We start from the raw sequence: 11604 nt of genomic DNA on the forward strand, positions 1-11604 counted from the left end.
CCTACGAGACCACGTCTCAAGCATGTTTCTTTTGATGGTCAATGCATACAACTCAGGCATACGGGGTGTTGTGACCACAGACTTGTACGCCAGCAGTGCGTCACAGTCGAACAAAGGAAATCAGTAGAAAAAGGCTTAAAGTCAGCCCAAGATACAGTTGGCATAGAGTGGGATCATTTCAAAAGTCAAGCTTGCACAACTGAACCGATTGTCAGATATCACGGGCTGAGCTTTGCCGGCTAATAAATCTGACTTGAAAGACACGTCTGGGCCACAAATAGCAGCAAATGAGCAGCCACTCGTTCACTGATCCTTGCATAACTTAACATTGCTCGACCCTTACATTACAGTTCTAGTACATGGCAAATGCAAGCTACAAGTCTAAGAAATTAGTAACCGAGACAGTCAGCACGATGTTCAAACCACGCCATTCTCGTACATCGAACCATCCCTGGTTGTAGCATCTTCAGCCATGTCAAGCTCAACCATTGCAGCGCCGACAAGAGACTGGTACGAAACAGAGAATTAGTCATACAGATACAGCACCAGATTGGTCAATGCAAGGTTTGTGCGACAGATGTTGATTTCATGGTGACATGAATATACATACACGGAATAAAAGAAAAACAAAACGTTGAGAAAATAACCTGAAGCTTCTGTTCAGCCGTCTTGACTCTGTCATTGTAGTCTTGAAGTTGGAGAAAATGTTTGTACAACTGCATACAATGATTTCGTCAGACAAATAATTGCAATGCTACACTTACAGGTTTTCACAGATAAGCAGCCAACAAGTGAAGAGCACATACGTCTGTAACAGCTAATTGTCGTTCCGAAGAGACTTTCCGTGCAGCAACCAATTCATCCTCTAATTTCTGCAGTTTTACGGGAAAAATTGTTTCGTGACTTTTCAGAACTCATCCTAAAGATGGCCAAGCAGTGGCGCTCTCGAATAACAATGGGGCAAATGATAACAACAAAATCCTTCAAAAATCAGGACAGGAGATCACCTGAGCTTTCTTCTGCAAGTCTGCAATGTGCTGTTCTTTTGCTGCAATTTTATCTTTCATCTGGTTAACCTGCAAAACTACAACATTTCAAACTCGTGTTTCATAATATAAAATGCAAGACATTTAAATCACTGAAGTGACTAGGAATGCACAAAACTAATTAAATTTCACAATATAAAATGCAAGACATTTAAATCACTGAACTGACACTCATGGGCTTCATGGTCATCTCGAGAGTGACTAAGAATGCACAAAACTAATCTAATCTTAGTATGTCATTCTACCATGGATCCTACACCCACTGTGCTCTGCCGTCAAAAGGTGTTGGTAGGATAGTTATGATATTCCTACCGTAGACTGCCATATGTATCCAAGGGAGCCTTGCCCCCCAAGTCTTTGTACTCTATATATACCGGCCGAGGCCTCAATGCAATACAATCCATCTATTATACGCAATCTATTCTACCTACATGGTACCACGAGTTAGGGTTTCGACCCTACGCAACCAGCCCTAGCCGTCGCTTGCTTCCGCACCGTGCGCGCCCTCAGGGAGATCATCTCCACCGGGGGCAGCGCCTTGTTTCGCGGCAGATCATGTTGATTCGGCCGCAGTCATCGTCAAGCAACGCAGATCAAGCCGTCAGGATGAAGGCTGCCAGCAGCGAGCAGAGCAGGCCCCGCCAAGCCTTGCACCATGCTCCGAGTCTTCGTGGCCGAGCTCGCTACCGCCAAGGGACGTCCAGCAGTCAGGCCGTTGGGGACCCTCACCACCTGGCACCCCTGAAGTGCTTCTGCACATAAGCAGCCTGCTCCTTCTCTCTGATTCTATCTCTCATCCGTTCAATTCAAGGAGATGAGAAGAAAAATAGGATTAGGCTATGGGCACCCGACATTCTACACGGAGATTTGTTGTTGCTGTTGTTTTTTCCTTTCCGATCGATCTAAGATCGGTTTGCGTCGCCCGCCGCCATGTCGACTCCACTCGCCTTTACTTTGACATCGGCATCGACTTCACCAGCTCTTGCCCCGTCTCCGATTGTGCGGCTTGGTGAGATGGACAACGCCCTATGGGACGCTAGTGTGCCCTGCCCTCCTCACTGCTTCGTCCGCATGTCGACCTCCGCCGGCTCGTCATCACCTCCACCGATCGGGACTTCGCCCATCGTCGTCTCGCCTCGCGCATACCCAGTCTGATCAGCCGATGTGCGTGATCCACCCGGCTCCCGTGACGTTTGTCCTCGTATTGCGCGCCACTTCCCCGAGTATGGAGGGCTACCGCTGCATCGCCTCTTCGAGCAGCAGCGGCACCACTCGTGGTCTCCTTTGCCGTTGCATCCTCACCGCCGCCGACCACATCAACGACCTCGTCGTCGACTACGAGTCGTTACGCCTTGCGCGCATGGTCTTCATTAGGCTGTTCGAGTTCTTCGCCGTCTCCTTCAAGCTCTGCCGCCGCATCATCCGAATCATCATGCCTTGCGTCAGATCGTCCAAGTCTACCTCCTCGTTTCGTCCAGGACCACCTTGTCACCAGCGTCGCCGTCTAATCTTCACCTTGTTCGTCTACTCCAGCAACCGCAAGTTGCATCAGCATCTTCTACCTCGCCGTTCTTTTGCGCCTGCGATCGCCGTGGAGGCCTTCTCTGCTGGTCCCTCAGACAACGACGCCTGGTTGTGCACTCTACCTTGCACGTCCGGTATTGGCAACGCCGGTGCGTGCTATCGTCCCCGATGCGTTCCTGGGCCTGGCAAACCCGGGAATGTCTCGCCCGATGGCTTGACTGCATCGACTTCAGCATCGACCCCCCCCCCTCTACGATTGCCTCGACGCGTCACCGTCTTCGTCTTTGGCGTCTTCCCCTACGCCACCATCCTCACGACGCCTCCTCGTGCGCCAGTGGCTTCAAGTGTGGCTCCCTCGTATTCGGCAACCTCGACAGCTACATCGACCACGACTACTCTACGCACGGCATCCTCGACCATGGCTACTCATCCTCATGCTCCGCTACCTCCACATCTGCACAAAGGGCTATCATCTGCATGAGTTACTCGCCGATTTTCTCTCTAGTCGCAGCATCCACACCGCATCGACGTTATCACTGTGGGGGGATGTCAGTCCATTGGCTTTTGCCTTCAGCTTCTTCTCCAGTCTCACCGTCTGCGGTGCTCCCGCTGTGACTGCAGGGGGATGTTACAGTATTTTTGGTAGTTGTAGATATACGTATCGTAGACTGCCATATGTATCCAGGGGAGCCTTGCCCCCAAGTCTTTGCACTCTGTATATACCGGCCGAGGCCTCAATGCAATACAATTCCATCTATTATATGCAATCTATTCTTCCTACAAAAGGATACCACGATAGTTGTAGGTCAAACTACAAATAGGAAACTAATTTGAATCATTTCTTGGTAAACAAGGTATCTGCATTCCATGGTCAATGCTTGGTTAGTCATATGACTATTCTAGAAAAGCAGTGTATCAGATGAAAACAAGCTAAATATTAACAATTCTGTCAAAACCGAAATTTGACAGCAAAAGATAAATATTAAGTGGACTACAACATTAATAAGTATCTCTATTTTCGCAAATGAGACTTGAGTTTTAAAATTCTGCAAACTTCCATGCATCTACATCCACAAGTCTTGGTGAACTCTCAAAACTTCCATTTTTAGTTTTAACATGGTTTTCATATATAGCTCAAATTGACCTTGTTTTTTCCCAAAGCAGTGCAGGTAAGTTAGCTTTAATGGACAGATTCTGGAGAAGAAAGAAATTCATCATGTTTTACAATCACCCTCTGATATGATAGGGTAGTAGTACAAAGTGGTTTGATGGTGGCCAGATCAAACTAATACAGCACAAGATCTTTAAGAAGATGGAATACCTCATTTTCAAGGCCCTCACGCATCTGAATGGCCTTGTCCATGTGATTTTTTCCCTGCTATACAAAAAGGAGATAAATAACGGACTTACCAAAACAGGGAGGAATTAAGATAAACAGTTCAGAAAGCCAAACAGCCATTCACAAGGGCAAAGAATAAAGATGCGTTTACTTCATTTTGAAGATCACCACTGGAACTTGATAAATCTCTGCTATCACGACCTTTTGGACGGCTGCACAAAAGACACTAGGAAAGTAAATGCCCCAACATTAAAAAATATCATAGGTTATCTAAGAAATATTTTCAATATGGCCCAGCGTTGTTTGTAACTGGATCAAATCTTCATGTAAAAAAAAATGAACTTAATGGAGGAGATAAAGAATGCTGTAAACTTCACATTGAGGGTTACAAACCATGCTGCCTCTGAGAATACCGTACCAGTCAACAAAACTATAATTATAATCAGAAGCATGCAGCACATTAGGAAGAGGCTTTTCGAGGGTGATAATGCAATGTACCCAGTTTCTTATAATGATGCCATATATAAGTGTATGTCTGCAATGCCACTAGTCATCACATAAGTATTTGCACATTAGGGCAAGATAATCATTCATCAAAACTGCTCAGTTTTCTAATTGTGCAGGCAGGTGATCAATTACTTGAATTTGAGTGTGTAGAGAGTAATTCGTGGTAACATATTGATATCATCAAAATTTGATGTTCAAAATTCTCTAAGTTTAAATGATCTTTTCTTATTTATCTAACAAGACTACAGTCATTTTCATCATGGATTCCAAGATATCGAAATGCGACACCCAAGTTAAGGACCAAGGAGATGTTGCAGGATATTAATTTCAGATGGCTCAAGAACATCAATTGAACACACTAAGATTTTCGTAAAAGATATGCATATCATACATGATGTTGTTTTCGTTCAATTGTTCAAAAAAGATATCTTGGTTAGCAATATCAACATAAATCCATCACTCCAATACGAAAAATCAAAATTAAAGTGGCACCTGAACCGTTTTCTTGATCCATGCTCCTTGTCTCTGTCATTATCTGAATCCATATTGTTCATTTCCACCTCACGATCATGGTCTCTAGGACGCCTCTCATCTACTTCATGATCGCGATCCATGGGATAATCGATTTCTCGATTAAAGCCACCATGCTCATAATCTCTGTCTCTATCATACTCACGGGATCTATCACTATCCCTGTCATGGTAGGGATCTCTCTCACGATCGTAGCTCCGTTCCCTATCCCTTCTGTCCCAGTATGGATCTCTACCATACCTTCTAGGATCTCGTCGAAAACCATCACGGCCGAAATCTCGGGGACCTCTTGTACGCACTTCATTTACTCTAACAATGCGATTGCCTATTTTCTGTTGCAAACAAAAAGAAGTGTTAAATACAAGACAAAAGAAAGGTGCTAAGTTCCAAACAGGAAGCATACCTTGCCGTCCATGCCTGCAATTGCATTCTCAGCAGCTTTGGGGTGAGTGAAAGTAACAAAACCATAGCACTTGCCTTTGACAGTATGATCATTTATCACCTGGAATGCACGAATTAATCAGGGAAAAAAGTTATATAATCTCAGAACACCTCAAAAACAGTTGGTTACATCGCACAGAACCGCCTCAAGAAAAGCCATAGCATTGACTCAAGCAAAACAAAATTAAATGATATTGCCTTTGTCTTTCTGTTTGTGGTTTACATTGGCAATTCACAGTACGCATTTGCAACCCATGTACTCTGGATAAAGGTTCGATAATGACGATGCCATATTCACACCCCCTCAGTCGAAGAAAAGCAACATAGTCAAGACATTAACCAGAATTCCGTCGAATTCATGACTTAAACTCCTGAGCTCCAATTGGAACAGCTTGCAATCCTCAATTCTTCAAGGTATTGAGTCAGCTAATAACAAAGTGAAAATAGGCATCCAAAAGAAAACCAAACGCCCAGGGTGTGAAAACCACACAACAACTAAAACGACAAATCTTAACTACACACAGAACCATTCTACCCCACAATTCATCTTGGCTTCTTTAAATTAGTTTAACTACCAACACTGACTAGCCGGACACTACCCCTCTTTTTCCTTTGTATCATCATTTTTCTTCAAAGACAACCATGCATTGCATCAGCTTCCAAGATTCCTCACTAATCACAAATCTCCTACCGCCTATAATGCACTAATATCTGCAAATAATCGTCATCCCACAATATACTACTAAAGAAAAGCAAAAACAAAAAGAGCCTTTTTTCCCGAGAAAAACTACCCCAACCACTCAACCGAAAGGCCAAAATTTTCACCAGAGCAGTAGCGAAAGGAACCCTTCAAATAAAATCAACCCGCTTTTCCGCCACACTTTAAAAAGCAAATCACCGCCCGCGGCAGGCCTCACTAGACATCGATGCAATCCATCAGCGCCCCCGCAATCCTTCCAGTGAGCAAGCGCGCGAGCTGACTAAAAGGAGGGGGGGGGGAGGAGCGGGGCGGGGCGGACCTTGACGGAGACGATGGTGCCGTAGTACCCGAAGGCGTCGCGGAGCATGTCCTCGTTGGCCTCGTAGGGCAGGCCGCCGACGTAGACCGAGGTGACCTCGTCCACCGCCATCTCTCTGCTCGCAGCCGCCGGCGACGGCCGATGGGGACGGGGGGACGCTAGGGTTTTGGGGTTTTCCCCCTCTCGCTCTGTCTCGCTCGCGCCGCGACGACGACGACCCGAGTGGGGGAGGAGAGGAGACGATAGGAGGGGTGTCGGGGATCTGATCTGGAAAAATCACGGAGCAGCGTGTCCCCTCGCCGCCCGCGGCCAGCCGATCTCCGCCGTCCGTTTCGTTCACGGGGACGATGGCGTGGGCTGGGCTGAGTCCCCGCGTGCACACAACGCGATGCGACGGCGACGACGACGGACGGACACGGCAGTTCTCAATATCGGCCCATTTAGCGTATGACCCAGACATGGTGTGTCCCTGCTATTTCAGCCCAGTTGATGACGATGTTCCATCTTTTTTTGTGAAAAATCTTTTTTTTTAAAAAATGCAGATACCATGAGTCCATGACACACGTTCTCCGGGTATTATTCGTGCGTTTGCATAATTGCATCGCTGAGGCTTAGGCGTGTGAATCCATCTGCAAGGATGTTTCCCGTTGGTAAATGAGTGCAGAGTTTGACTTCGTCTTCACTCTGCAGCCATGCAGGAGTTCAGGTAAGAAAGAAAGCTCGGAAAGAAGAGTCAGTCAATCTTGACCTACTGCAACAGATGCCTCTCTAAAAGAGTGAGATAATGAGCAATCATCAATCATCATGCTTCCACGGAGCATTTTCGTTTGTTCTTACGGCCTTTGATTAAGACATGTGATTGTGCAAAACAGCCAGTAGTTGGATTAGAAAACTCTAGAACGAGTCTTATTAAAAGAGTCTGTGATCTTCTGACAGCGAGATCGCAGGGAACTAATAGGCCATCCCACTATCATGCATGATCCATCTACGTTTTTTTTTTCCTGTTTGAAAGACGAAGCGATACCCTTTGCACCGACTCAGATTCCGTTGGTAAGTTATAGCTGTTCTCTTGCAATTTAAATTACACACAAAATTCCAGTAGATATTATGAATATAAAAATGACTGGCTGAACCATGGTCAAATAAAAATGGTCGAACTGGCTAATCAATATTAGCAATAGGAATATGAAGGGTACAAATTATTCAATCAATACCAAAACCAGGGCCTAATAAGTATGTACTCGCAAGCAGGGCTAGCAAAATCTAGAAGACTATCATGAAAGCAGATTTCCCAAAATTGTAACAACCAACAAGAACAGTTTATATCTATGGAATGAAACAACAAACAGCTACAGATACTCTCAACTCTCAAGGGGCTTAAAAAATATGCTACAACAACAGAAGCATAGGCCGCCTTATTTTTCAAATCATTCTGCCGCCTTTTCCAGCAGCTCTAGATGACGGGCCCAAGAAACTTTTGATTCCTCCAAAGACTTTGTGCTAACTAAATTTCTGAGGGGAAAACTTATTGAGACTGTTGGCCAGATTTCTCCGGGGTGGTACTCTCGGTTTCTTGAGACTGCTTGATGGCCGAGCCATTTGCAGAGGTCTCGCTACCTAGACTTTCTTGGAGAGAACCGTTTCCTGTCCCGACTACTTGGGCGGTTGTTTCGACAGTCTTTGCTTTCAGCATCTTTTCTCTCTCGAGATCTTGCTTTGCCAGGGGAGAGAACTGTGAGTCAAGGGACCTTACAGCACCCAACCATGCAAGAACAATCACCAGGAGTATTCCACCAAGGTAGGGCGTTGAATTCGCAAGAGATCCAAACGACAGGATCATGAACTGCTGAATCAAAGCACCTCCAGATTTCCCCAAGGGATTGCAGACCACATCAATAGCTGCTTTACCTTTAACCTGTCATCAGGACAAGAAAATGTTGAGAACAAAATTAACAAATGAATATGGAGGTGCCATGAAGTGAGCCTAGATATTATGTTTTCAGAAACAGCGCCAATTCTTGAAGAAGTCATTGAATCTTATGTACATAACATATCTACAAATAAAATTATAGTAAATACAGATTAACGATTATGAAAGGCTATGTTGTTGTTGTTGACAGATTAACGATTATGACTCTTTTGTTCTAACATAACATGGGAGGTTGAATGGTTATTGCAGTATTTCTGTGGTGCAGGATCGCAGGTGCTATTAGAGTTGACAACAAGGAAACATGATATCTCTCATGCAGTGCTGTCAATATGAAAGAAACAAATGAGAAGTCGGTAAAAGTAGAAATCTCATGTGTCTACATGTCTTTGCTTCTACAGGTCATGGTATATGCTGATTGCAGCTTCTCCTCTGATGAAAGAACGAAATCAGGTAAAAAGTACAAATATTAGAATCTTCTACTGTATTTGGTGTGTTGAACAACCAGCTAATCACATAGACTACTGACAAACTATTCTATTATTTGGAGAAATCATATAGATGCGAGTATGGTTAGCCATGGCACGATATGCATTCGATATCAATCCACACAAGTAATAGGTATCTTTGGAGACTAACCTTCATATCCTCATCCAAAGGAATGTACGCCATCTCTTTGCAAGGATCAAATAAACTGTATTTTGCACTCTTACTGAAAATGTTCTGCATTGCTCCAACATAGACTGCCGCAAGCAAAGGCGTCATTCCAAACTGGGTCATGAGAGGAGTCAGTGGCTCACCAAACAAAATCAGAGAGAAGAATCCAACTCCTGTGAGAAGCAACACTGCAGGTGTGATCGTAGCTGCAACTCCCCACCCGAACTTTCTAAGAATTACTCTCCCTAACAACATCATTGTAAATGTAGCTATGCCAGTAGCAGTTGAGAAATCGCCCATGAATGAAGAATATTCGTTAGGGCTCGGGAACTGCAACACGACAGCAGAAAGTTAATTAGCAACTATACTGTGTATATGTTGCTGACAGATTAGAATGCATTACGTAGAGAATCATACCTGCGCCTTCAATTTTGATTTCCATGTCACCTCAACAAGGTTAATGCTTATTCCATAAGCAACGACCAATGTGGCAAGATCCCTCACATACCGAGATGACAATAGCACCTTCATGCTCTCGCCCATGCTGAGCTTCGGCTTGTCCTGAATGGTTATGTTTACAGAATCATTAAGGAGAGCTTCATAAACACAAGCAGAAGAACAGTACAAAATCTGTCAGGTCAAACCTTCTTTTTCCGCTCAACCACTGGCATAGATGATTTGTCAATAACAAACTTGTTCACTCCCCAATAGATACCAGTGATGACCAGACCCAGTACAACCACTATGCTCATCATGGCCTTCAATGAAATTGCCCATCCATCAACCCCAGGGCCCAAATTCTTCCTCATGTTTGAGAAGTATTTCACCGTGCGGCCAGAGAAAATGAGCGCCACATTGGCCCCTAGCCCGAACAGCGGGTAAAACTCTTTGGCCTCTTCAACCGTGGTAATCTGCAATAAAAAAAAACACCTGAAGAATTGTACGTAAACAGGACACTGCAAAACTATTTACTGCCCTTGTTTTGGAACAAAAATTTATTAATTTCTGCAAATACATCCAACCATACCCCACCAGACATTCCAAAGATTTTAGAAAGAGAATATGCAGAGTCCACAACAGAGCAACAATCAATTACTTCTTTGTAATTTTGAAATATACAGCCATGGGTCACTAGCATTTCAGGAGAAAGTTTGCAATAGGTGAGCATTAATAAATTATTACTGTGACAGAGAGGACACAGTAGTAGAATTGGTGCCCGATTCCAAAGATTATGGAAAGCAAACATGAGTCCAGAACAGAGCAGCCATCAATTAATACTTCTAATTTTAAAAGATTCAGCCATAAACCACTAGCATTTCAGGAGAGAATTTGCAATAGGTGAACATTAATAAATTACTACTGTGACAGAGAGGACGCATCAATAGAATTGGCTGTACCTGATTCCAAAGATTATGGAAAGCGAATACCCATAGTCCAGAACAGAGCAACCAACAATTGCTACTTGTAATTTTAAAATACTCAGCCATAAAAAAACTAACATCTCGGGAGAGAATTCGCAATAGGTGGACCATTAATGAATTATTACAGTGACAGAGAAGGCACAGTAATACAGAATTAGGTGTACCTGGTTGGCGAACCCCCAGAAGAGGACTGATATGACGACGCTGCCCCAGAGCTCGGCCATGACGTAGAAGAGGCAGAAGCTCCAGACTCGGAGGATGGCGACGGGCCCGAGGAAGCTGGGTCCGAGCGAGGCGAGGAGTCGGTCGGCGAGCGCGGTGGGGTGGATGGCATCGCGCATGGGGTAGAGCACGTATGCGAAGGCCCCGAAGAAGGCGATGAATGGGAAGATGACGGCGTAGAAGAGCGCTTCCTTGGAGAGGACGTCGGCGAGCTTGGTGTAGAGGAGCATGAAGCCGACGGCCATGGGCAGGTTGACCCAGGTCTTGAGGAAAGGGATGATCTCGGCGCTGCTGCCCTTGGCGGTGACGACGAGCACGTCCTTGGTGTCCCGCAGGATGGTGTAGTTGAAGAGGATGCAGAAGAACATGAGCCCCAGGGGCACGATCTTCTTGAGCGTCTTCGTCTCCACGCCCAGGAACTTGGGCGCGTCGTCACCGGGCACCGCGGCGGCGGCGGCGGCGCGGAGGGGCGGGAGGGAAGGGCGGAGCGGGAGCGCGGCGGGGAGGCGGAGCGGGGTGGGACGGGGGAGGTGGCGCGGGAGGCTAAGGCGTAGGGCAGGCGCCGCGGCCGGGGCGGCGAGGGGGTGGCGGTTTCGGAGGAGGTGGTTGCGCGCGCCGGCGGAGGGGAGCGGGAGGCGGAGGCGGTGGCTTGCGACGAGGCCGGACTCCATGGCGGCGCGGCGGGGGCGTCGAAATATCTCCGGATGGAGAGGAGGGAGGAGGAGATAAGGTCAGGCGCCCGGCAAGCAGGGGGTTTGGGAAGGGGAGGCCGCGTTGTTATACTAGGATGGCGGGGATTAGAGGCGGGCAGTGGCCTGGTTAATGAGGGACTGACGGAGTGAGCCTTCGCCTAATCGTGGACAGGGGAGTAATTGAGTGAACGTGAACGAACGAGCTGACGGGTGGGGCCGCGGGAGGGCGGTTACTGGTTAGTGCTGAGGATATTCTCGTGTTTGGCGTTTAGAATTGG

At 46.2% G+C, this 11604-nt stretch overlaps 2 protein-coding genes across 3 annotated transcripts; both read right to left on the reverse strand.

Moving 5' to 3' along the window:
• Positions 1-120: 120 nt before the first annotated feature.
• On the reverse strand, positions 121-6656 carry LOC117850619 (uncharacterized). Of its 2 annotated transcripts, none has more exons than XM_034732481.2 (9): positions 6408-6656; positions 5351-5449; positions 4909-5279; positions 4061-4121; positions 3892-3948; positions 1008-1076; positions 807-872; positions 648-716; positions 121-507 (listed from the first exon to the last, which is right to left on the reverse strand). In XM_034732481.2, exons 1-9 carry the CDS (start codon positions 6516-6518, stop codon positions 418-420), a joined length of 993 nt encoding a protein of 330 aa, XP_034588372.1. In that variant the 5' UTR covers positions 6519-6656; the 3' UTR covers positions 121-417. The 2 variants fall into 2 exon arrangements, with proteins under 2 accessions (XP_034588372.1, XP_034588378.1); XM_034732487.2 differs by having other exon boundaries at positions 3892-3945; positions 6408-6654.
• A 900-nt stretch (positions 6657-7556) lies between these two features.
• Positions 7557-11368, reverse strand: LOC117851317 (plastidic ATP/ADP-transporter). Its single transcript, XM_034733115.2, has 5 exons — positions 10577-11368; positions 9636-9902; positions 9409-9552; positions 8974-9321; positions 7557-8322 (listed from the first exon to the last, which is right to left on the reverse strand). Exons 1-5 carry the CDS (start codon positions 11303-11305, stop codon positions 7933-7935), a joined length of 1878 nt encoding a protein of 625 aa, XP_034589006.1. The 5' UTR covers positions 11306-11368; the 3' UTR covers positions 7557-7932.
• Positions 11369-11604: the final 236 nt, after the last annotated feature.

The sequence above is a fragment of the Setaria viridis genome, chromosome 1, assembly GCF_005286985.2.
Source record: "Setaria viridis chromosome 1, Setaria_viridis_v4.0, whole genome shotgun sequence".
NCBI lineage: Eukaryota > Viridiplantae > Streptophyta > Magnoliopsida > Poales > Poaceae > Setaria > Setaria viridis.